This window comes from Larus michahellis, chromosome 1 (genome assembly GCF_964199755.1).
Source record: "Larus michahellis chromosome 1, bLarMic1.1, whole genome shotgun sequence".
In the NCBI taxonomy this organism is placed as follows: Eukaryota; Metazoa; Chordata; class Aves; order Charadriiformes; family Laridae; genus Larus; species Larus michahellis.
In genome coordinates, this window is record NC_133896.1 from 158,042,362 (window position 1) to 158,068,749 (window position 26,388).

General features: G+C 44.6%; 1 protein-coding gene across 2 annotated transcripts in view; it reads left to right on the forward strand.

The window, feature by feature from the left end:
• Positions 1 to 26,388, forward strand: part of CARS2 (cysteinyl-tRNA synthetase 2, mitochondrial) — a 37,657-nt gene extending 11,269 nt beyond the window's left edge. Inside the window, exons 7-15 of one of the 2 annotated variants that reach the window (XM_074561522.1) lie at positions 1,143 to 1,272; positions 5,132 to 5,265; positions 8,553 to 8,620; positions 11,638 to 11,704; positions 15,233 to 15,371; positions 17,475 to 17,598; positions 19,594 to 19,692; positions 23,336 to 23,599; positions 26,198 to 26,388. In XM_074561522.1, the coding sequence (XP_074417623.1) occupies positions 1,143 to 1,272; positions 5,132 to 5,265; positions 8,553 to 8,620; positions 11,638 to 11,704; positions 15,233 to 15,371; positions 17,475 to 17,598; positions 19,594 to 19,692; positions 23,336 to 23,599; positions 26,198 to 26,272 (1,100 nt within the window). In that variant the 3' untranslated portion in view covers positions 26,273 to 26,388. The remainder of the gene's footprint in view (positions 1 to 1,142; positions 1,273 to 5,131; positions 5,266 to 8,552; positions 8,621 to 11,637; positions 11,705 to 15,232; positions 15,372 to 17,474; positions 17,599 to 19,593; positions 19,693 to 23,335; positions 23,600 to 26,197) is intronic. The other variant, XM_074561516.1, reaches the window with a different exon arrangement.

Consider the following 26,388-nt stretch of genomic DNA (forward strand, 5'->3'; position numbering starts at 1 on the left):
TTTCTCTCCCTTTATTTCTTATCAATTTTGAATGATGAGGCAGGTGTAATGGATTTGTGTAATGTGCTTCCCTTAATATTGCATGACATTCCTAATAAAAACTGACTCTGTATATCAATAAAGTGCAAGTGGAATGGCTCAAGAAAAATGACCATCTAATAGATGTCCAAAAATAGCTGTGAATCATCATTAAAATGTGTTGATACCAGAGTGCTCCAGGTCCAGTGATACACTGTGGTTTTGTTAGTGGTCTGAAATAAGTAGGGGAAAGAAGTAAATCTAGCATCAGCTGCTGATAAAACAGATGAGCGGTGTTCAATAAGGGAACTTAAAACAGCGCGAGTTGCTCGCCAAGCTGGATCCCTTCAAGCCAAATAGGTATATCGTTCTGCATCAGTCAAATGCGAGGTCGTGTATTTGTCAGCAAAAATCCACAGAGTCCAGAACGCTGTTCTGTAGCTTCTGCCAGGGAACGGTGTGTATCTGACCAGGGGTTAGGAGCCAGCAGAGACAAACCCTCTTCTCTGCCGTACTGTGGCAAAAAGGATGACGTCCTTGGCTGCGTAATGAAGGAAGCAACAAACCTAGCTTCTCTCTAGAGAAGCCCTTGGTGAAAACAATACCGGAAGGTTGCTACTGTCCAAGGATAGTTTTGATTCTCATCTCTGTGCTGCTCTTGGTTTTATAGATTCTGAACCAGAAACTATTTGTGTCCCAGGGAAAAAAATATTTTTGTGGTTTTTTTCTTATTTGTGGGTTTTGGTTTGGGCTGGTTTTGTTACCTTTTCTGTTGCGGTACAATCTGTTTGTCCTGGGAAAGTGGCTGATAAGTAACTAAATGAATGATGTAAAAACCCAAGAAGGCGAAAAGGACTAAAAGGATAGCATGTATTAAAGAATCTTGAATCCATCTTTTTAGCCTGCAGAAATGTAATTCAACATAATTTTTTTTTTCCAAATGCTTGATTGAGAAACTGGAAGCCCTGTATAAGGGGCAAGAGAGGAAAGTTGCAGGAAAAGAAGTTGAGCGAAAGAGATTAAAATCTGAGTAGTTCACTAAATGCACATTTCCACTTGCTTTCATTTGCTCATTTTTTTTCCTTTGAGACATATCCCATTAACAAATCACTTATTCTTGGCAGTTGATACTGATAAACGACACAGTAAAGATTTTGCCCTGTGGAAGGCTGCCAAACCTCAAGAGTTATCTTGGACTTCTCCATGGGGAAAAGGAAGACCTGGATGGCACATTGAGTGTTCCACAATATCAAGGTCAGTTTTCTTGGATCTTAAATCTAGTGCTGGTTTTTGTTTTCAATCGCAATGGTATCAGCAGTATTGAAAGTGTTTGTTCTGATCAGTGGAAAGCACCAGTTTTAGTGTGAATACTTTGTTTGGGCCACACTTCACATCGCAAATTGCACAAACTCTGCTTCACCGTAATGGCATAGCTGTCTTGCTATGTTTTGTCACCTTGAGACAGACGTATTTAAAATATGCTGCGCAGGATTGCACAGTTGATCATAGAATGGTTAGACTTTGGAGGGACCTTAAAGACCATCTAGTTTCAACCCCCCTGCCATGGGCAGGGACACCTCCCACTAGACCAGGCTGCTCAAAGCCCCATCCAGCCTGGCCTTCAACACTTCCAGGGATGGGGCATCCACAACTTCCCTGGGCAACCTGTTCCAATGCAGGAATACTTTACTGCACTCACAGTACAGAATTCCTTCCTAATATCTAATCTAAATCTACCCTCTTTCAGCTTAAAACCATTACCCCTCATCCTATCGCTCCACTCCCTGATAAAGAGTCCCTCCCCATCTTTCCTGTAGGCCCCCTTTAGGTACTGGAAGGCTGCTATAAGGTCTCTGTGGAGCCTTCTCTTCTCCAGGTTGAACAACCCCAACTCTCTCCACCTGTCCTCACAGGAGATGTGCTCCATCCCTCTCATCATCTTCATGGCCCTCTTCTGAACCCATTCCAACAGGTCCATATCCTTCCTGTACTGAGGGCTCCAGAGCTGGATGCAGTACTCCAGGTGGGGTCTCACCAGAGTGGAGCAGAAGGGCAGAATCACCTCCTTCAATCTGCCGGTCACACTTCTTTTGATGCAGCCCAGCATGCAGTTGGCTTTCAGGGATTAGCAAGTCTTTTAACCTGAACTGAATAACCAAAGTTTTAGTGAAAGTTATGGTACCTCTTTCATTTGCCTCCCTTCCACTTTTTGCAGTCTCCATCAGACCTCATCCAGCATTTAACGCTGTGTCGGGAGGACAGGGTATGGGATTCCATCCCAACTCCAGGGAGTGTCTGAGATCTTCCTGGCCTTATCTTAACCGCAGTTGTGGATGTTCATGCTAGTCATTTAAGTGTTATTCAGCTTTCTTTAAAAGTCAGACACAATGTTAAATATTCTGATTTCTCTGTGGCAGTAAGGGAATCTCTGTGTGGAAGATGGGAATTGTGCTTAGCAGCGTTTTGCTTGTAGTTGGTTTAAATTAATTTGCTCTTGATTTGGAGGTTTATTTTCTCCACAGGGTGGTAGTACTTTGTCCTGCACTGTGTTAACTTGTGACCTATTCATTTGTAATTTTAAAAAAGAGACTTGAAATCTTCTGTCCTGGAAGATTGATAGTGGTACGTAGTTTTGCATTAGCCAAAGATCTTTTTTTGGAAGCTAGTAACAAATTATTTGGATCTGGCCCTGTTTAACTTAAGTTTTCAGCCCAAGCTGAAAGTAGATGGAACAGGTGCTTTAAGTTTCTCTTTGATATGCTTTGCTGGTGTGCCTGGGGTTATTACTACCTGATTGTTTATAAGGGTGTTTTTCTGTCCGTAAATAATTTCAGCACTGTGAAACAGTTCTTAAGGCAACAGAAGTGCACAAAACCATGCTGTATTTGGAGTGCAGCCTGTGACAGAGGTGCATGGGTAAGAAATGCCAATTATAAAACAGCCTGTCTGCTGATGCAGTGCTGTTTAGAGTCTGCATTTCTTTCTGTAAAAACTTATTTTACTGTGTTTGGATGAGGCTCCTGCCATGTAAATAAGAGCTGACCTATGCAGAGCGTAAGTGTAGCAGTCTCAGACTGTGAAAAATTGAGATAAGTTACCTCAAATGTTTTGCTGTCCAAGGCCCATTTCAAGCAATACCTACCTACCCATCTGTTTTGACAAAGATCTCAAAGCACTTTTAAGTAATCTAAGTGAACTAATTTTGAAAAGTCTTTGAAGTCTGCCTCTGGGGAAGGTGAACGAGAAGCGCGCTGGTCTCTAGTGCAGCCCTGGAGGAGGAAACCACCTGCTGTGACTTAGTTCTGATCTCCTTGATGGAATTTCCCTTGCGGTGAGATGGGCTGCTCCTCCCACCCCTGAGTGTTTTGCAGATCCATCTCTCCCCAGCTCTTAATGGTTTTGTCGGAGGAAAAGGCAAGTGGCCAGTGCTCCTCTGTAGATGGCACAAGGAAGAGAGACTTTGTGGGAATATCACGATTCTACAGTCAGGCCTTTGAAGCTACAATCAAACATCACATGATTGGCGATAAAATTATGAGGTTTGGCAACAGTAAAATAGAAAGGGGAAATACTGGCTCATTTCTCTAGTTGAATGGGATCACATGGATATATAAACTAATATGGTGTATCATACTCATACTGCATTACAGATAACTTTTGAAGCCTTTGCATTAATAAATCTGGCCTTGTGCTAATAAAATTTATGACAATATTATTACCTATATTAATTATTTTGTGTTTAAGAGTCTGTCTTTGGGTTGTTTGAGTGACAAGAGTATTTTCTAGGCTGAGTACTGCTGTCTACAACTTTTCATACTGCATTTCAGAAAGATGTCTCTTTTGGGGCAGGACTTATTCATGTGTAAGTAGTAAATACAAAGCCATATACGTTCTTGACACTCCTTGAATGACAGTGGAGCTATCCATATGTTCTTGTTGAAGTTCCATTCCAAGTTGGACAAGGATGGAAGAGGCATGAGCCGGGCCACTCCTGTGGAGGTCTGTGCTTAAGCTGGTTTTGGAGCAGACAGGAGGAAGCACAGGGGCTCAAGCCTGGGAAATGGCAACAGCCAGTCTTTCTTCCCTCCTTTCTTCTCATTTTCTTTTCTTCCTCTGCCCCAACTGCTTCTGCAGAACCATCGTGAGCCAGGGTGTTAACAGGGTGTTTTGTTTCAAAAAGGGACAAAATTATTAATGTCTAGCCAGCTACCAGGAGCAACTTGTTAACGTGACATATGGAAAGACTGTGTGTGTCTGTGTGTGTGCACGCGTGTGGGGCTTGCCTTTTATTTTCTATTGTGTAGACCTTGCATCCTCCCCAGCTTGAGTGCCCCTGGTTTCTGGGCAGTTAGCGTTGATTTACCTCCCTGTGAGTAGGTAACTGTCTTTGTTTAACAGATGGGCAAAATGAAGTTAATCACTTGTCAGTGTGACCTAGCAGGGACTTGCTGGAGCAGTGGATGGAGTGTAGCAGCCTTGTCTCCTGAACTTTAACCAGAAGGCATCTAGGTCTGTCCTGTTGTCACATGAATACCTTACTTCCAGCCATTGGTGTTTGCAGAGATGCCATGTGTGACTGGCACCAATGCAGCAGAGCTGTTGGGATGAGAGGAATGGAATGGCCTTGGGAGATCAGAGGCGCTGACGCTTTCTTTTGACATCATAACAATATAGAGCCAAGCATTTTCTTTCATGACTAAATAGAGTATTGCCTGAATTCTTACAGAAAAGGTACAAGATAAAGAATAGTAATACCAAATTTACAGAAATGTTCATCACTTCGAAGTTGTTAGGTTTGCAGATGAAGGCAGCTGTCTGATACTGAAACTGTAGCAGAACAAGGAAGAGAGATGTCCTGCTTGCCATTCTTTATTCTAAGTTAGAAAAATAGTTGTTCCTGCTAAGGAGAATTAATTGCGGGCAGATATGGGTCCTGTCCATGCATGTTCTGCTGCAGTTTTGGTATCCAAGATCTGTGTAAAGACTTGTTTTAAAATTGCAGTCATTAAATTGTACACTTAAATTACGTTGTTTCGTCTTATTCTTTTCCGTATTTCTTTTACAAAAAACTTCTGTAGTGTTCTACTTACCAATCAGGAAAATATTGTTACAGTGCAGTGTTTGGAAAGCAGCTGGACATCCATACCGGTGGAATAGATCTTGCATTTCCTCATCATGAAAACGAAATTGCACAGTGCGAGGTGTATCATCAGTGTGAGCAATGGGGGAATTACTTTTTGCATTCTGGTAAGTAAAATATTAATCATCTAACAGGTCTGTAGGATTTTTTTTTTAAATTTTATTTATGTTTGGCATTTGTATGGTGTGAAGTGCGAAGGAAACCTTCCAAGCCGATGGTCCACTACAATGACTGAGTTTCTGACCTCACTAAGTGAAGAAACATAAATAGGAGTGTATCTTGAAACTGTAGAATGAATGCTTTTATTAGTAGAAGTGATTATGGTTAAATACTTCTAAATTTCATCTGGGGAAATCTCCAAATAATATATGCATTGCCCATGTACGGTGCTTACTCCTAATTAAAAATGAGGAGATAAGAGTTCTTCCTGTAGTATCTCATTCCCTTTCATTTGAGTTCCCTCAAAATTTGAGGGGGCTCTTTGTGATGGGCTTTCGTTTTTAATTGTATTTTGTTATAACAGTCCTGCAGGATGAGGGTGAAAATAGTTGATCTTTTCTATATATCATAGAAACATAGAATTGTCTAGGTTGGAAGGGACCTTTCAGATCACCTAGTCCAACCATCAACCTAACGCTGACAAAAACCAGCACTAATCTAAACTATATCTCTAAGTACTGTCTACCCGTCTTTTAAATACCTCCAGGGGTGGTGCCTCAGCCACTTCCCTGGGCAGCCTGTTCCAATGCTTAATAACCCTTCCAGTGTAAAAAATTCTCCTGTAGCCTGTGCTACACTCTGGGAATTACTTGGGCTTTCTTTTTTATATATATTTGTACTGTATGGAATGAATATTGAATTCTAGTTTCAGTTCCCAGTGTAGGGCCTGTAATAAATCGGTAGCAATTGTCCAGAGGCTGGTGCATCCTCCAGGGTGTGCTTTGCTCCTGAAGTCCTGGAGAATTCTCTGCACTTCCACCGAGATGCACTGGTTACTGCCAGGTGGAGCCTTCGTTGAAAACCAGTGAATCTGACTTTTCAAGTTGGGAATTGAAACTACAGGGGAAATATTCCTTGAAACTAACTAAATAAGGAGAAGTCAATTTTTCCTAAAAAAAAAAAAAAAATTTTTTAAAAAAGAACGTAATTCCAAGGGCAATTTGTACACTGAGGTTCTCTAGGAGCTGACAGATCACATTCATTAAGTCAAAAAATTTTGCTGGAGGACGATAGTGTGAATTATTTAGGGCAAATGAATCAGCTTCAGAAACAATTTATTCTGGTAGCAGACTTCCGAATTTTAGCAGGCTCAGAATTGGAGGAGCAATCCCCATTAGAGGAAGAAAATCCCTGCACTGGGGATAAATCTTTTTATAAGGACTTTATTTTTAGACTACTTGTACTCTGGGAAGAGCGCCAAGCCAAAGTTATGAAAATCCTTGTATTTTGTGATTCTTTAATGAAATAATTCTGAGTGCTGAAACTCTGGAAGAGGACTATTATTTCAAATTCAGATGTTACCTGTACCTTATTAGGAAAACACAATCAAACTATTTTAAGCTTGGCTGCCTAAAGTTAAGTAAGTCAATATTTAGGCACCTTTGCAAAAGAAAAGATAATAATCGTACCCAGGCTCTTCCCCGTCTCCCAGGAGAAGTTTTTCTGTGGGTTCTACTCGAGTTGCAACAGCTATAGGGTGCCTCTGACAGCCTGAGTGTTCTTATTCAGAGCCCCGAATTTAACTGTGCAGCGGTGACAGTGACCTCACCTGCCAGCAGTCAGGACAAATACGACGAAAATGAGATTTCGGTTTGATCGTAGATTTCTGCTGTAGCTAGTTCTATATCCATAGATCTCTCAATTCTTTCCTACTCTGTGTGGAGTGTGTTGTGCAAACTTAAATTTCCAGGTGGTCAGGGTAGGACCAGAGGTAGCCTTCTTACAGAGAATCCCCGCTGCTTGGAATCGTTGTCAGAAATAGCTAAGAAGTGAAAACAGATGCTTTTCACATCTGTTTACCAGGCCTGAGCATGTTGCTTTTGTATCCAGGTGAGCGTAATGGGGATTTTATCCACTTTGGTAAGAGAGGGGGTAGAGAGTAGCACAAAACTCGGACAAGTGCTTGGGCTGCTGAGCAAGAAATGCCACCTCTGCCACTACCTGTAAAAGCAGAAGTATAGATCGTATGTTGTCCTTGTGGAGCACTCCCAGGCATCGGTAATGCTGGGCCACCAAATCTGAAAGAATGCAGAGTGCTGACGTAATATTCCAGAGTAAGAAAAGTTCATGCTTAAAAATCTGCCTCTAAGTAAGATTAAGTGCTGGATTCTGCAGGTCTTGAAGTGCCTGAAAATTGCTTGTTAGTTGTGGGTGCTCAGTAAGTTAGAGGATTACTCCTTTATTAGGAGAAGCGAGTAAAGGCTTTCAGCGACGTTTCTGAAAGGATGCTGAGTAGTCTTTGATTGGCTACGTGTTTGGCACCTCTCTGGTGATGTGAATAATTGATGTTTTCCATCAGCGGTGGTGCTGTGGCTAGCGTGGACGAGGCCCGGAGCGTACAGCCTGAGGTCGCCCATCTCCTGTCTTGCTTTGACAGAACTTTCAGTCCTGAAGCCGAGCTCTGTGTACTCTCCTGAATGCGATGGAGATGGTTACTGCCTTTTTCATGTACCACAGCCCTGCAAACCAATGGTCCATGTGGTTATTGAAAGCTCTAGCAATGCTCAGGATTACATTTTAAAATAAGCTCATTCAAATTAGGCATCATAGCTACATCCCTCCTCCCCCTTCTTTTTCTCAGTCTCTGAAAATCTGGAGAAATAGGGAATGTGCAGAAAATTGTTTGTACACGTATGGTATTTTCAACCAGCAATAAACTTTTGAATTAAAAAAAACCAGTGTAACAGACACCAGCAAGTAATAAGTACAGAAAATAATTTGAGTTTCAACAATATTATAATGTGAGATCACTGGAAGATCTTTAAAGGTCTTTATTCTGAAAAGTCAAGAGTAACAGGTGAGGTATTTGTCTGTGAAGACTGAAAAGTATTTGCCTGCTTACTTCTTTTTATCAGTTTATTATCAGTTCTGAGCAGGGAGGCTTTTTGTTTTTTCTTATTAATGTCTCTGCTTATGGTGGTGTTTTGTTATTTTGTTTTTTTTAAAAAAAACCCTATGTTTTAAAATTCACCCAGTTGAGGATGGAGAGGTATGCACAACTGTAGGTAAAGTTATCGAAAAACATGTTACATGTTGCATTGAAGTGGTTGGCACATATCCATCACAGCATATGCTGCCTCCAGCGTTTCCGGGGTCTCAGTGCAGTCTTTCTTATTCACTCCCCATTCAGAAGCATGCTCGTTTATCCTCATTAATTTTCTTTTTGTTGTTTTAGGGCATTTGCATGTTAAAGGAAGTCAAGAAAAAATGTCCAAGTCATTGAAAAACTACGTAACAATTAAGGTAATCTATATCTGTCAACTGAAGCGATGTGTGTTGATAATATGTAAATATTAATCACAGCCCTCTTTGGAGAAGACTTTGGAGCGGGTTCTTATGCTGCAGCAGAAGACCTGAATCGGAGTGTTTCCCTAGTGCTGGTGTACCTGTTATTGCAGATCTGGATGTAGGAAACCTGCTCGGACTCAGGGTTTGCTTGTAACATGGATCTTGCTAAGCTGACAGCATTTATAGGAGCAGTGTTTGTGCCCCATACCACACTTCTGCATTATAGGTTTATGGTTGGACTCGACAATCTCAAGGGTCTTTTCCAACCTAAATGGTTCTATTCTATAGTCATGGGTTCTCATCTATCTGCTTTTAATAGTGCATATCCTTTTGGGACTTAGAAAAGAGGAGATGTTTTCCCTGGTTCTGCTTTAGGTGAAATGGGACACTGTCAGCATTTTGTCAGGAAACTGTTGGGTCTCCTACAACCCCACCGTGCCAGCGGTCTCTCGTACTCTCCTTTATTTTTGTATGGTCACCTTTTGGATGCAGAGAGCGCTTTTTCTTTTGGTACCTACAAGCCACGTGAATATGTCCTGGTTTACTGTGTCCCAAAGCTTTTTTGGCATAGCACAGAGCAGGGTTTCTCTGCCAGGCGTGGCCCCCCTGCTGGCTGACACCCATTGCTAGAAGTGGGTAATTTCCTTCCTTTAGACAAAGCTTGAGAGGCTGTTTTGGCACATATGTTCCCCTTTGCCCTCTCGGAAGACTTAATTAAAATCTCTTTAAAAAGGACTTCAATATAAACTGCTTTATTCTTAATTCTCCTGATGCTGTCTGGGTATGGTTAAGCCCTGTCTCGCCCAGGAAAATTACCCATCACTCACGATTTTCACAGAAGTTTCCCAAGTCTCGGCAGATGTTTTGGACAGGGTGGAGAAATGACCACTAATCATAAATTGGTTTGGGTTGTAAGGGACCTCAAAGACCATCTAGTTCCAACCCCCTGCCGTGGGCAGGGACACCTCCCACTAGACCAGGCTGCTCAAAGCCCCATCCAGCCTGGCCTTGAACACTTCCAGGGATGGGGCATCCACAGCTTCTCTGGGCAACCTGTTCCAGTGCCTCACCACCCTCACAGGAAAGAATTCCTTCCTAATATCTAATCTGAATCTGCCCTCTTTCAGCTTAAAACCATTACCCCTTGTCCTATCGCTACCGTCCCTGATAAATTAAAAAATTTAACTAAATGCAATGCATGCGGTTGAAAATAACATGTAGAAACATTCCCCTCCACGTCTGTGGTGGGACTTCTTTGTGTTGAGAAAATAAGAGCTTCAGGCCTGTCCTTTTCCCTTGTGGGCCTCCAGTTTTAATTTCTGCCCTTAAGACACGGCTAACAAGTATTAATCCTTCCCTGTAAGCGATTTTCAGTCCAGTCAAACAAACTTCTTCCCATACAGCCTTCCCGCATCTTGAAAATTAAGCCCCACGTGGAAGTTTTTATGCCCACTCCGAAAGAGGAAAGGCCCAACCAGGACAGGGCCTGCGGCATTCCCTTGGTCCCGCCAGCGGCCATCTGCATTCCAGGCTGTCACCCGGGCATGGCCACCCTGCATCCTCCGCATCCACCTGCCCTGCTTTCCCTCACCGTCCTCCCCTTCTCTGATTCTTTTTTTTTTTTTTTTTAATAGCTATTAATTCTGACCCCCAAAATCAAGCGCGTTGCAATAACACACGGCCAAGCAACCTGCTTTGAAACAGCAGTGATACTTTCTCTGTGCTCCATTTTTAACAAAATGCAGAATTGACTTTTCCTGTTCAAATGCTACTTTCCCAAATATGAATTTATTTCCATACTTTACTCATCTTGTTCTACCTCTGTATATTAGTGTAAAGCTTCTGGGCACATTTGGTACACTCAGTTACATAGACTTTAATTTAAAAAAATTACAAAAAAACCCAGCCTCCAAAACAAACAATATCACTGTCTATTTCTTGGTTTAGTTTGCCCTGATTGCCTCAGTTATTTCTATTTTCACTCGAGAGACAGCATATTGCTGATGCTTTGCTACCTTCGGTGTTCAGGCTGGTTTAGTCTGGTAGCAGAAGCTAAATTTTGAAATGTGCATCTTTAAGCAAACGACACTTTCCATATATTCTGACTTGTATTGACTTCTCCTTATGATTTTCTGTTTCGGTGGCACTTCAGTGTTACAAACTTACCATCACCAATTTGGAATTTAAAAAAAAAAAAAAAAAAAGCTTCGATGCAGTGTTCACAGTCAGTCTCCCACGATGTCCAGCCTTGCTGAGAGCAGAGTTGGAAGGGATTGAATGTTTTATCAGTGTACCTTCTGAGCATTTAAATGGTTCTTTATACTATTAGTGTAAGTTAATTACATTAATTGCACTAGTAGTAATAGTAATAACTTTTTACTAGAGTAAATTATTTGTAAAGCCCAATAAATGTTAGGGTGAAATTAATGAGGTTTCATAATTAACACAGATGAATTCTAACAATATAAAAAGAAAAAGTTATTTTTGTTCACTCCCTGTTTTCCTTCATGTTCTAGCCCTGCAGAAAAAGTACACTTATTTTCTTTTTCAAGAAATCTTTCTTTTTTTCATGAAGTTTGCAAAACGTAGGAGCTGTCCTTTCCTGCGTGATTGTATCCCAGTCTTAGCCTGGTAATTTCAGTCTGTCTTTTTGCAAAGGTCTTTATGCAGTGTATGTTTGATCATAATTACAAAGCACTTTTCACTGTCTTGTATTTGGCATTGTGTGTATATTTATATCTTGTCTACATGTACGCACATCTGTCTTACACGGAATTAGATTTTATTTAGTTTAGACTTTAAACCAGTGTTATAGTTTGAAGCTTTCTGCCTGTCTTAAGCTACAAAGACTGGGTTATTTGTCATGTTAGTTTGTTTGAAATATGCTGTGAAACTAGTTTAAGGAGTGGAAGAACTCCTGAAGAAATTGTTTGATATAATGCTAAAGTTGTCTTTTTGTGGGTGGAGTTTAGGATTTCCTGAAGAAATTTTCGTCGGATCAATTCAGGATGTTTTGTTTGCGCAGCAGATACAGCTCAGGTAAGGAAATAACCCAAAAATCCCTTATTTGTTGAGATAAGCATGGATTCCCCCACGGGCTTCCCAGCGGGGGGGGAGGGTGGAGCACCTCGCAGGGGGTGGAAAGGCCGGCAATGCTCTATGGGGCTGCTCTTTGCTTCACATTTAGAAAAAAGCATCTTTACTGAGCACAGTATGTAACCATTCATCTAAACACCTTCCTGAGCTGCAGTTAATTGCGACTCTCAATTAAATGCGCTTTCAATTAATGAATTACCTCCATCTCTGATTTGCAGCTGTTGCAGTCACTTGTATTTCAGTCACGATCGGCTGTTTTTGGAGACGTATCTAGGTAGAGCTTTGCCTTATATTCCCGTAGGGTATGACAAGGGCTTGCTAATAACTTTCTATCTCCCTGCTGTGTTATCGTTTTTCATCCCATGGAGTTCCTGAGTGTTCAAGCAGTTCTGTGGCGCAGCGCAGCTCGTTTACACCGGCGCTTGATAACCTAATGATTATCTTAGCCTGGCAAACGCTGCCAGTGGGGAGAGGTGTGGTAGATTTTGTCGGCTTCCCTGTCTACACCATGGTTTTTCCAGCAGGAAGATGCTACTTTGAACTGGAAGAGGTTTTCATATGGATAGTGTTTTCACCAGTTTATTGGGGCCTGCCAAAAGCGGCTGGTATTTCCCTAAAACACTGCTGGGTCATTTGGCTTGTTGGCTGTCCTGGCAAGCTGAGGGGATGGTGGAGCATGAGGCAACACCTGCTGGGTTATTTCGGTGGACCTCTAGAAGCGTGTCCTGGTTTAGGCAACACAGGACTAATTTATAATGCTTGGGAAAACTGCAGTTTTAGAAGACTCACGTGTCTGAATTTGTGAAAGTGTTTTCTTTATAGCCAGCTAGGCTATGTGGTTTCAAGGTCTCGGTATTTTCGAGCTCACCAGGTGCAGGGATGAGGAGGAGCGAGACCCGGGCACTTGACCCAGGCTGGCCAACAGGATTATTTCATACCATGAACATCACATTCAATATAAGTTAGAAACATTGCTGTAAAGTTGTCTCTCTCTCTTAATGGCTTCGATCCAGAGAACTTCTTGCCCTGGTGCATTTTGCTTTGATTGGTGCATCTGGCTGTCCCCTGCTCGGCCTGAGTCACCACCCTTCGGCCCACCTGGGGCTGCTGGAAAAAGGTCTTTCTGAGGTGCTATGGACATTAACATGGTGCCCCACCACCAGTGTCCCTGCCAGGCTCCTTCTGGGTGCAGCTTAAATGGAGAGGTGCCATCTCCAAAGCCCTGTGGGGACCCCGCTGTGTGGCACTGCATTTCCTCTTGCATCTCCTCAGCAGAGGCTTTGCTTCTGCAGTTAGGTGGAAGGACTGTGAGCCTGCTGTCCCAAAAATGCTCTCCTGGTCACCAGAACAGCTCTGGTGATTTTGTGAACCTGAGTGAACGGTACCGTTTTGGTCCCTCTGGTCTTTAATTACTTGTTGGTGCTAATAAACGTATGTTTTTGTAATTGGATGATGTAGCAATGGTGCCCTCAGTGGCACAGGAGGGAAGGAGTGGGGAGTACGGTGGAGATTTATAGAGCCGGGTGGGTTTGCAGTGCCCACAGGCGGTGGTTTAGGAGAGGGCTGTGAATCGGGGAAGAAGAATGGCTTTAATCAAAGTGGGCTTCATCAGGATAAACTTTCATCAAGTATTCCTTGCGGAGTTCCTGTAACCAGGGTAATCAGTTGAGTAATCTTAGTGGATATAAATGATCTCTTTTGGTATCTGGCTGTTTTCTAAAAGTCTGTGCATCGGTCTTTTTAAAAGCTGAGTAAAGCTTAATTTTAAAACCAGTGTTAATGAGGCAGTAATGCAGATTTTTAATTACACAGAAACAGAAAATCTGACAAATACAGGTCCAGACTTATGCCTTACTTGTACTGGGGTAAATCTTATGGGAAGTCTGTTTAAATCGTCAGGCTTCTTTGCGATTTAGGCTAATGCAATCAAAATCAGGTCTCACATCTGGCTGCTTCTGCCCTCTTAGATCCGTCCCCTTGCTCAGACTGGCTGCTCTAAAGAGTCTGTGCCTGGGCAGCGTTGTGCGATCGCACAGAGCAGCGGGCTGTAATGTGCGCAGGACCAGAAGTGAGGAAGCTCCACCTGCTGTGGAAACTACAGGTGATGCTCAGTGCTGATGAAATCAGGGATACGCTGCAAGCTGTAGTTTGGATGTACCTTAGTGCAGAGGTCAGGCATAAAATGGTGAAGCAATATTACGCTGGCTCCGTATGGTTCTAATACAAGTAATAGACTCTGTGGGAAGAAATACATTTAAACTTAGGACTTCTACCAAAGTTGGGTGAGCTGTCTTGTCTGGGGTCCGACTGCTCTTCCTACAGTAAATTGCGTGTTACTGTACAGATAGAAAAATTGCCTCTTGCTTTTGGCAGCCTGCAGTAAAAGTGCCAAAGGACCAGCGCAGCGCCTGCGCCTCTGAGGGGGTAGGCAAGGCGAGAGGAGCCTGCTCAACCCTAAGCCAGCAGAAGTGGACGCTGGTAGCTCCCGACGCGCAGTTGCCTGCTGCAGCTAGAGTCCTGCTGAAGGCAGTGAGGGTGTCCATGTGAATGGATGCCGTGTTAGCAGGGGGGATAATGTCATCTTTCCAGCTGGTGGAAGAGAAGCGCTGTCGGGGTTAGGGTATAGCAGATCTCATCATAAAGCAGTGCTTTCCTTAGGATGCGATGAATCATTTTCCTTAAGGTTTTATCTTTCTTTCCAGTGCCTATAAAGAGGCTTAGGTGTAAGTGTATAAGTAAGTCGAGTGTGATGAATCCCATCCCAAACATGCCCTTACAAGTTTAAACAATCTGTATTTTCTCTAATAGATGTCTTCAAAAATCGATATGGCCGGTTTAGCTTTGATATTGTGAGGGAATTGTATATCTAGAGCAGAATCTAGACTACAAAATTTTAGGTCCATCTAGGTTTTAGATGCTGGTGAAGCAGCCCTTTAACTGTAAGTGCTTGTATTCCTCACGGAGTCCGTGGTGAGGGTTAGGTCTCTTTGGAGGTCTCCAAAGACAGATTGTGTCTACTTAAATTAGAATAGGAAAAAAATTAGGGATGAGATCAAAAGTTTGTCTTGCCAACTAAAATCTGGGGAGATGCTTAGAAATATATCCAATCCAAATGCTTTGGAGCAATAACTTCACAGAGAGATTCAATAAGGAAAAAAGAATTAAAGTCAAGGAGCTATTGCTTCAGTCAGCTTCGAGACGCTTTTTGAATCAGTCTGATACCTTTCCAGTAGGTTATACTTTGTCGTATGTAATGATTGCGGGTTTATATTGATTTAATTCACCTAGTGCACATGAAGAACAGAGTTTTTAATTAAATATGCAATTAATTGTAAGAAAATTTTGCTGTGACAAGCAATAACAAACTTTTTCTGGAATAACTTTGTCTCAGAATATTGTTCCTCAGAGGGTATTGTATGACAGACAACATCCTTTCTATCGTAATGCCTGAATTTTTTTTTTTTTCTTTAGCAGTCGAATTTAGTGATGAGAGCATGGACGATGCAAAGCACCTTCTTCAGGCAATCTCCTCATTTATTAGAGATGCAAATGCTTATATAAAAGGACAGCTGGTATGTGACCCGGTTAGAGAAGACATACTGTGGGAAAGGTAAGTGCATCTCCTGTATCTGAATGATTATGATCACGTGAACAGTAATTTGCTGACAGGCTTAGAGGGCTGACCGCTGTAGTGTGCTGGGTTCTGTTCAACAAGCAGGAGCAGAAGAAGAACCGAGAAGCAGTCTTCCCTGCCAGCCCTCAACCAAGGGCAGTTTGTTTTGGTTTTTTTACTTCTTTGTCTATCCAGCTGCTTTTCCTCATGCTACACTTAGTTCACTGTATTTTTAAAATCCATGTTATTTATCTAGTGTGCCTGTCCTGACACTTGCATCTTTGCCCTCTTGAGTGATGTAGAAGGCAAAGCTGTGACTGAAGTTGTGAGGCTATTAGGTTTGTAAGTAGAACTGAGCGTTAGCGACTGAAGAAGAAAGATGATGACTGGAAAGTAATATGCCTTGGGCACGCGAGCTTGTAATCAAGCTGGCTGGCACTGTGCCATGCAGCAGAGGAGAGAAAGGGTTGCTGAGAAACTGTCCGGGATGGAGATGTCACAGGAAAAGAGGAAATTATGGTTGCTGTGGCCCTGACAAGGGTAAGGAGAATCCTCTTTGGAGTCCTTTAGGAAAACTGTGTGTTGGGTGCAAATCTGAGCAGATGAGTGCAGTGCTCTGGAGTTGGGGCAGGAAGGACATTGAATGCCCTGAAAGGATGTACATGCAGGCAGCTCTGGGGCATAGATGAGAGGGGGAACATCCTGTGCTGCAGAAGTGAGAGGTGGCTTCCTTGTGGTGCGGGCACCTCGCTGTCGGGGAGCTTGTGACTGCACCAACTAAGGCTTGCAAAGGGCACTGGAAGGTGTTACGTGGAAGGGGAGTTGAATTAACTGGTTGTGGTATTTGGCAAAAGGGAGTCCTTCAGCAGGAGGCTGCCGGAGACCCGTTGGTGAGATATAAGGCTGAGAGACATGAGGCATGTGGGGAGGTTGAAATGGATTGCCATAGGGGAATGTGGGGCTGGGCATAACTTGTGTGTCAACTAGATGTAAAAACAACCATGATGAAATGGAGCTCTTGGTTAGGAAAGTGGTAGGTGTTCAATGGAGAAGGGGGAACTTGCAGGGAAGAGCGTCGGGAGGAATGGGTTAGGGCAGCAATCATCCGATATCTGAGGGGAGGGAGGCAAAACCACTTGGGAACAGGCACAACAGGGTTCAGGGGAGCCCCAGAGGTGCTGGGACAGCCTGAGGCTTAGAATCATAGAATGATTTGGGTTGGAAGAGACCTTAAAGACCATCTGGTTCCAACCCCCTGCCATGGGCAGGGACACCTTCCACTAGACCAGGCTGCCCAACGCCCCATCCAGCCTGGCTCCACAGGTAAACCTGCTCCCTGAGCTTTACCCTGAAATGGCGTCCTTGGGTCAGCACTGTCGAGGTCCCAGTTCTCCTGGCTGTGCACAAGAGCGTGCCAACAGCAGCTCTTTGCAGCTTGCTGTTTATTCCCCCTGCTGTCCTCGTCCTCCCGCTCACAGTGGCTGGTAGCACTGGTCCTGCGGCAATGAGTGCTGGTTGCCCTGCTGGCTTTTGGTGCTGTTACACAAACGGTCCCACCAGACTTTTCCATCTGGGCCAAGCCAAGTAGAGTCCCAGGGCTGGGATTGGGCTTACCTGGGAAATGAGGAATCCTGCTTCTGAGCAGGACTCCTGCCTGACCCTGAGTCAGCTCTCTTGCCAGGCATTGGAGTGATGTGCTTGACATGGCTTTGGAAGAGAAACATGCTGTTAGCATGAAAAACGGGCTGCTGGCAAAAAAATAACTTATTAAGGACTTTAACGATTTTGCTATCAACCTCATTTTCCATCTGTTTTTAAATGATCAAGGCAAGCCTTGCTCTGCCATTGTTGGTTCCTGTGATTAACCGTGTATTCATTGAACAGGTATATTCCTTTGGATTTTGACAGGCATCAAGTTTTTCCCTTTGCAGCTGGAAGATGTATTTTTCCTGATCAGTGTAGCATCACCCATCATAGGACAGCGAGGAAGGAAACAACAGTGTCCTTTCGATGACTCCCTCTGGCTGAATAGCTGATGAATTCAGCGCGCTGCTGGCATCTTGTTTGTCTTATCTGAAAAGTTACCTTTTCTTCTTGAAGGCTAGCCAACACAAAAGTAACCGTGAAGGCTGCGTTTGCAGATGACTTTGACACCTCCAGGGCTGTTGCAGCAATTATGGACCTCATTCACCATGGCAACAGACAGCTTAAGGCTGTTACTAAGGTAACCCATTAGGATACAGAGATCAGAAAATGACAGCTGTCCACTGTCCTACTGCTTAATGCAGACAGATTAGTTTATTGTTCACGTAAGAAACTGGCAGAAACAAAGCTCCATAAATTGTTGACCTTAATGGTGCCCATTTGTCCTGACCGTGTCGCAGGAATTGCGTATGGCTATTGTTTCGTGCTTCGCTGTGTCCAAAGGATGTTTCTTTCCTGCTGCCCTATATTATTTATACCAAAGGTTTTTTGAAAGGCCTGAAGCCATTGTGGCATGCTGCTAATTTTAGTGTTGGTTTTATGTTCATACCCTGCTTCTCTGCTTTAACACCCATGCACAGAAATCACCCTGGATTGGGAAAGGTGTGGGGGGGTGGTCACTGCAGGGGCTTTGGCACACAGTCCCATGTGCACGGGGCAGCCGTGGTGGCGAGTTCAACTTTGGGGACCAAGTGGCTTCTGCTGTTGGCAAACTGTAACTGTGGCCTCAGCATGCCTGCACGAGTCCGTCTTCAGACGGCTTTTGGCAAATTGAGACCCTCTTAAGGTCTCTCGATGCTGAGACAAAGGAGGCACCTGGTAAGGGCAAGACCTGAGCAGTAAACACAGTCTGAAGTCTCACTCCTGGGTCTCCTTTTACCAACAGCTCCCTGCCTCGCTCAAGGCAAGCACCTCAGCCTTGTTCCTGTGCTGCTTGGTTGCTGGTGTCGTCAATGTCCACCATGTTTGTGCTGTGAAAGAAATGTTGACTACATAGTAATAACTTGATTTTAAGAGAGAATTTGTCCATTGGTTTAGAAGTCCTGCCTCTCCCGGTCCCGTTTTGGCGCTGGCTTTGAATTCTGTCCTTTACTTTGCCTTTACAAAATGACTCTCTGAGCTAATCCCTGACCGGAACCATTTTGCAGCAGGGATCTGTAACAGCGTTATTGCTCCTAAAGACAACATTTTGCCAGTCATTGCTCGTTTCCCCTGAATTCCTTCTGCCAGTCATTTCATTGAGAATTGGGTGAGGTAATTTGCAGCTGACTCAGGTTTCTGGTTGCGGTGGTGGAGCTTTTCTGGGCGCAGCCCAGCTGTCTGAGCGTTACCTCTTACTCACTCTGTGCATAGTTTTTCCTCTTTAAGAACTGTGAGTAAATTCACATATACATAACTGCTCAGTCCCCTCTTTAACCTTCTCGCTGTTCTTACCTTAGTTGGCACATTCCTATTTCTTTCCCTCACTGGTCCACCTCAGCTGCTTCCAGTTCAGATCTTCTGCAAATTTTAGGTTATGACTGATTTCAGGCCCTAATGGAAATGTCGGATAAAATCCAGTACCAGCTGCTAATTCGATTGTGTTTGTCATCACTTGTTTTTTGAGCAAGGGTTAGTCCCTTAAATTGCTTCTCAGTCTGTTGTTTAATCTTGATTTTTATATTTTTTTATGAAATAAATATGGAAGAAAGAAAGAAATACATGTGTTCTTAAAAATGCTATTCTGTCGCTTCTGCTGGTGTTTGCTGGTGCTACCTGGGCATGACAAAATACCATAAGCTATCTCAAAGCAATCTTTGCATTGTTTAAATCAATAGGACACTCAAAAAAAGGTTTGGTTTTTCTTTAAAATCATTTATTTTATAGGCGCCCTTGAAGCTGGGATTTTGTTCTTTTATTTTGTTTTCAGACACACAGCCCTTTCATGCCCAGAAGTGCTATTTTTAGGTCTAATTTACTGCACGCGTGTAATGCATGGCAGCTTCCCACATCTCTTCTCCTTACTGTGCATGCCAGTAATAAGCTCTTCCTCTCCCCTGTTTACTTAAATCTTTTCCGTTTGTGTTGTGAGGTGCTTTTATATCTCCATAAAAGTTCCCATCTGGGCAGGTGTTACTGGTGGACGTGGATCTATATAATTAGTAATAGTTTTTCCTGGTGGACTAGGCTACAGAGAGATGCTGAGTTCTGTAATATGTGTTGACTGGACAATCTCTTTTGAGTGTTTTTTAAACAGGATGCTGGATCTCCTAGAAGCTCCGTTGTGTATGGAAGCATTATTTCCTACATAGAAGGCTTTTTTAATGCCCTTGGGATGTCCTTTGGAGAAAGACAGGTACGAAACATCTCTTCTATGTGTACTAGTATGTGGTAGCAGTGCCAGCGTTATGTTTTATAGAAAGCTTTCCGAAAGCGTCAGATGTAACAAAGTTATTTATGGTTTTAGTAAACCTTTCTGCACCGCTTGCAGTTTCTGCCGTGATGTCTTAGGAAAGCGTGTGAGGAGGTAGAGCAGGAGAAAGCAAAGCGTGGGCTTTTTTTCTTCTCTGACGTACTCCCGGGTGACTTCAGCAGCAATTGAGCTGTGGAAACGAAAGTTTGAGGAATGAAACGAGAAAAAGTTAGCATCGGAGGCCTTTTAAGTTGGCCCTCTTATGTCCCTGGCTTTTCCCCAGCTCTTCCTCTTCTTTCTGCTGGTTGCACCCAGGCTGACTAGGATAGCTGCGCGAATATTTGCGGTTGTGACCTCCCTGCGCAGCAGGAGCCGGGGTCCAGCTCCTCTGCAGAAAGCCGGGCTGTGGGGAAAGGGGCTGCTCTGCCTTGAGCCCTGGTAGGGTGCAAGGAGGGAAGGGCAGTGGCGGGGGGGACATCGTTGGAAATACATTACCTATCCTCTAGTTCATGGAAAAGTAGGAACTGGGAAGAGGCGGGGGTGGGCAGAAAAGGAGAGAGAAAAGCTCAAAGTGAAGTACTGCACTGGGAAGAGAGTGATAAATATGGAGGTGATACCCTGAAGTATGGAAGTGCAGCATTTAAAATGGCACAACGTGTCGGAGACTAGCAGGTGTTTCTGTGCTCCTCTCCTGCTCGAATCTGCAGCTGAATACCAAGAAGTTGAAAACTTTCTTTAAAGCAACTGTTCTGCAAAAACAGAACAGTTTTTGCAGAAGAGGATAAGGGAGAAGAGGATAAGAAAATGTAAATAACCTTATTCATCCTTTGAAAGTCAGGCAGTAGAGCAGTAAATGCATTTATTTACTTTGCCTCTTTGTGGATTTTTCCACCAAATTTCTTTCAAAGCAGCAGTTGAATGTGATTTGTCTGTGTGTTACTCCTCATAACCCATGGTTTGTCATGTTAATTTCAGAGATGTACCAAACACTTACATTTGTCTGTAAGTCAGATGGCAAAGTCATTCCGTCAGATTCTGGGCTGCCTGTATGCAGGTGCCTGCTGCACCTACATTTTTGCTGAAACAAGTGTCTGAATGCTCTTCTTTTTTGTATGCTGGGCTAGTTTCTCCGGGGCAGCAGGGTCAGCAGCAGACGTTGGTGCGAGGCAGGTGGGAGGGAAGGAGCAGCACAGCGGACTCTCCTCTCTCGGCTCTCTCAGCTCCCAGTAAACGAATCAATCAAAATCTTCATCAGAAAGGTCCGTGGGCTGCCGCAGGCTAGTAAATAAAATGGTGCAGGAATTGTTCTTTGACCTCAAGACCAGCCGCAACAGCTCAGCATCCAACCTTTCTTGCCCCTTAGGCAGGTGGCACGTGGCTTGCGGTCCCTGACCACCGTGGGTCCTGGCAGTGGGCTGTCTGGGAGAGGGCTCGCTGGCCTGGCCACCGCTGGGCTAACAATTTAATGTAGAGGCTATGGGGTGCGATGCTTGGTCCCTCTTCATTTGGATGTTTGCATACAGCCTGTGCGTCTCTCTTGCTCTTAGGATGGGATTCACCTCAGCTAATTAGCCTGACAGTTGAGTGTAGCTGCCTGTGCCTCTGCAGTAGCTGGTGGGGAGAGAAAGGCACTGCTAAGGGGTGCTTCATCTTGGTGGTTGTGTAAGGTGGTGTGGTGGATGTGTAAAATAAGACTGCCCGTCTTTCTCTCTGCTTTGGCAAGAGAAGGAGAAGGAGCCGGGACAGCCATAGGCAGGTGAACCCATCTGAAAAGACGATGGGTGGAAACCATCGTGCCTGTTTTAGAGCTGGGCAGCAAAGGGGAGGGCTTTTGCTCTGCCCAGGAGAGCTGTACTGCGGGTGCAGCCGGGGGCAAGCAGGTGGGGTTGTCAAAGGCCACGTTTCCATATAAAGCATCTTACGAGCTCTTTGGATTGGTTGGTGCTGCAGGACAAGAAATTAGAGAAATGAAAAGAAGAAATTAGAAGAAATTAGTCCCGAGAGGCTACACCATGGAAATGGTGCAAAATTTACATGGTAATCCGATCAGTTCGTCTCCTAAAGCTGCCCCTCCTTTTGGAGGATCTTGCCTTGTGTCATGAGTAGGTGCTTGGTTTGAACTTTGGCAGTGGTGTTTGTAGAGGCGTGTTTCTTGCTCCCCTCATCATTTGTGTTTCCTCTCCCTTCTGTATTTAAGCATTTATCCTGCTCTTTTACCTGCCCCAGGTTACAACAGAGCATTGCTGGCACTTAGTTTTATTGCCTTCTTCAGTCTCATAAACGTCGTCTTTAGTACTTTTACCATGTTTTGAAAGTTTGGGGAGTTTGCTGCCTTTTGTGATTGTGGGAGAGCATTGAGCATCTCACATTCTGTCTTTGATAGCTTCCCCCTCACCTCCTTCTCCTCCTCCTTGTTTGTTTGCTTCGGTCAGTGACCTCTGAAACTACTCCCTTTCATTTCCATCCTGCTGTTCGGTGACTAAATACAGTCCCCTCTGGCTTTAATTACTCAGCTGCTCTGCTCCCGGTCGAGCGCCACTGCCAGCAACTTCTCCCCCCCTGGCCTTGGTGTGCTTTACATTTCACTGCTCCGTTGTCCGCTCCACTCCCCCTCTTGTGTTTTAGTGATAAAATACTGCGATGGCGTTTTCCTGGTTTGGAGGATTGTCCTTTTCCTCCTGTGTGGGAGTTTGCCTCTAATGAGACACAGGGATGGTTTCTCTGCCGAGAGCGCGACCGGGAGCCTGGCTGTTCCTGCGCCGAGGAATGGCCTTCCTGTTCTGCGAGCACCTGAGCTCTCAAGGAGGAGGAGCGAGGCCATTCCCTTCCTGAGGCATTGACCAGCGAGACTTCTGCCAAGCCAGAGGAGGCTGAGGAAGCTCGGAGCTGGCTGAGGGAAGGAGAAGGCCATGCATCAGCCAAGAAAGCACCTTCCGTGTGCAGAGGCTGCTGCTCCTCAGGTTTTTTGGGTGGCTGAAACTTTGGATAAGACAGAACAGATAAAAGTTCTGTGGATTTGGGGAGGTCCTCTGGATGCAAGGAGAAAGGGTAATGTAGAGACTTAAAGCAAAAATACCTAATTTTCCTGGTCTGTGATTCTTGAAGAGGGTCTGGAGCCCAAAGGCAGGGTGTGGGGCTGGTGCACTTTAGCTCTGCAGACGTTTGCAGCCGAGGGACTGTCTGAGCCGGCGGCTGGGCTGCCCTTGCTGTGCTGGATGGCTGTTGCCAGGCCTTTCTTCCATTGATTCATCTAATCCCTTTTTAATTTATGCACACTTCTGGCATCTCGGAGGTTTCCTGTGGCGATGAGTTCCCCAGTTGGGTTATGCAGCGTGTTATGTTCACATGAGAGCCCTCTGCTCCAAGATAGATGCTTTCCTCTATAGGAATACACGGAACTACTGCCAAGTGTGCCTGTACTGTAACTTTTGTCCAGCATTAGTGAGATTATGATGTTTTAATTGTACCAATACAATGGAAGATGCAGAACCAAGAGAGGTGACGGGGCCTCAGTGTATGCTACTCAGTCAGGGCTGATTTTTGAAATCATTCTCAGATGTTTGTAAAGCACCTGTTTCATTTCTAGGTGGCTGTGGGAGGAGACAACTCTGCCGTCCTCTCAAATGTCCTTGACGAGCTTGTACGGTTCCGCGCGAAGGTCCGTCATTACGCGCTGGCTCTGCCAGAAGAGGCAGCAGAGGCTGTGCCCGTGGAGGGTGCTGTGGGAGCCAAGGGACCAAAAGAAGAACAGAAGGAAAAGAGGCAGCAGTTAATGCGGGAGAGAAAACCCCTCCTGGAGGCTTGTGACAGTCTGCGTGGAGACCTTGCTGCCTTTGGAATCCACATAAAGGTAGAAGACAGTAACCCTCTTTGTGAGACCGTTGGTCATTTTTTAAGAGAACGTTTATTTTTGCCCATCGTGCCCCTTTGGCAGCTTTCGGTGTTGTGCCCTGCTCCCTGCATGACTGCAGCAGCAGATGGGTGAAGTTAGCCATTGCCTGGTTGTACTGCTACCCTTCTCTTCCGCTCCCCCTCATCCTAATGCTACTGTTCTTTTCCTTTTCCACTACCCCAGTGGTGTCTCCTGCTCAGGAGAAATCCCTTCACTGGCTTCCTGTCTCCTCCTGGTTTCAAGGTGCTCTATTCTTTTACGGGTGCCACTTCTTCCAGTCCTCTTGCTTCGTTGCCCTTCTCACCTGCGCTCCAGCCCTTGCTGGGCCAGTGTTGCTCCTGATATGCAGAATAATCCTCCGCTTCCTCTCCAGCGTCTTCCTCCCTCCCTCCAGTTCATGCTGCTCATTTTTCTCTCGCTCGGGAACTGAGCCTTGCAGAGTCTCCTTGCATCATTTTACCAACGGGAGGATATAAAGCACAATGACATTAGGGAGTGATGGCATACATCCTCTTTAATTGCTGAGCGTGAGAGCTGTCGTTTGTCAACACACGTATTAAAACCAAATACAAAGTGCGGTCAGCTGTCCCGTGATCTCAGATGAAAAGTGAGCGTGCTGATGCAAACTGGGGTGAGGGCCAGAGCGCAGACGTGGTGAGCTGCAGCTGTGAAAGCAAAGGAAGACTGCGGGAAGTTGGAACATCTGCTTCCTTAACTTGTTTGTACATAGCTAAATCCTTGTTCCACTTATCTGTCAAGAAAGTTCACAAATCCAAACAACTGCTCGGAGACAAAGTCTTGGAGAGGAAGACTCCCTTTTGATCTATTTGGCAAAACAGCTGTAGCCCCACCTCCACCCTTTTGGAGGTTAGTTTTGATTTGTTTTTAAAGGGATTTACGGGCATTTAATAACCTCCTAGAAATTGGCCTTAGCCAGGATTCAGCCCATTCCATTTATTTAATTTATTTTTTTTTTTAATAACCTGGAGCTCGGCATAATCTGTCTCCTGCTTGTCCCAGAATAGTTTGCTATTCTGCAAACGTGCACACGTGCACGCGTGCGTGCACACAGCGTGCCTCCGAAGCTGAACTCCTGCTTTTTTGTTGCTGATACTTTGGAAGCATCTGAAGGTGTTCTGTGAAGGTTGCCCATATCTTGCCTTTGCAAATCCCAGAAGAGTCCCGCAAATGGAGCAATGCAGCTCTGCAGTTCCTCACGCAGGCTCACCGCAGCACATCTGCAACAAGACATGGCCCTTCCCAAAGCAGGGCTCTTGCCACCCTTGTGCTTGCTGGGCGGGTTGGCTAGTGACAAAAATGGCTAGTGCCAACCCGCCCTGGGCTGGCTAGTGCCACAAATGCCATGGGAACACAGCGCCTAGCAGCCGGGTCCTGCGTGCCTAATAAGCGCTTGAGGAAGTGATTTGAATTTGCCTTTTCTACCCAGCCTCTGCTTTCCCTGAAACGCTTAGGAGCCCCACGATACGCAGGTGGCAACGCAGCTGTGGACGTGCTCTCCCTCTGTCACATGCGTCCGAACTTCTCAAGGGCATGTGCAGCAGGAAAAGCAGCAGAATAGATGAAGCAGACGATCCTCGCCTCCACCCAGCGTGGACCAGGAACCCCTGGTTTGGGGCTGGGCAGGGAGTGGTTGGCGAGTGGCAACTTAGAGAGCGCTGGTAACTTAATTCCCCTACAAATCAGCTTTGCAGAAAGGGCAACTTCTTCAGCTTCTAAGTTTGTGATTTCTGTAGGCTGGTTTCTTCTCTCATGCTGCTCAATGCAGATGACGTTCTGTTTGCCTGAAGTTGCAACAAACTGATTAAAATATCCACCGGTCTTTCCACGTCATGATAGCCTGCTTGAAATGCACTAAGTGAAATGTAGTAATGAGGTATTTAGGCATCAAAACCAGTTTTCACTTTAATGTAAAGAAAATTCTACATTCTGTTCCAGCCTCTCTCCTGAGTCAGAGCTCCTGTAACATTGTCATGTTTCAATATTCAGATTAACTTTTCTTTTTACCAATTGCAGTCAAACAGCTAGATCTTAAGGGTCAGAAATGCTCGGTTTGACTGTAATATTCTCTTTCAAAAATATGACAGTGTTGCACTACAGGTATTTATGGCAACAGGCTACTATCCTCAAATTCGGGAGGAGATCAGAGCTATCAGGCAATATATTCTCATGTACGGGCCGTAAGAAGAGCTGTTTTCCATACACACGCACCATTTAAACACAAAAATGCGGTTGCCTGAGTTTAACAGAAGTTGCTCATATGAGAGAGACTACACATCACTGCAGGATCCCACGCTGAAAAATTTACATTTCTATTGTGGTGGGTTTTTTTTTTTTCTCCCCCTTCTTAACTGGGAAGAAATGTCTGGGTTTGTTTTGCAGCAGCACTAACAGTGGCATTCCTCTGGAATGCCTAACTGGATGAATAGCTTTGCCGGATGAAGCTGGGTGAAAAACCCGCGCCTCCCACTGCCTGCACATGTGTGATCCCCCTGTGATCCAGGGAGCTGGGACTGACCCACTTGCTGCTTCTTACAGGACAGAGCTGCTGTTTCAACCTGGGAAATGGTGGAAGGAGGACAAGCCGAGCAGCAGACCGAGAAAAAAAGCTGATCCTTCATCCTTGGACTTGGTTACTTGGTTTGGTTTTTGTTTTTTTTTTTATTTCAGGTGCTTTGGCAACAGTTGTAAATACCTAATACTTGCCAAATAAAATCTTTGGAACAGAA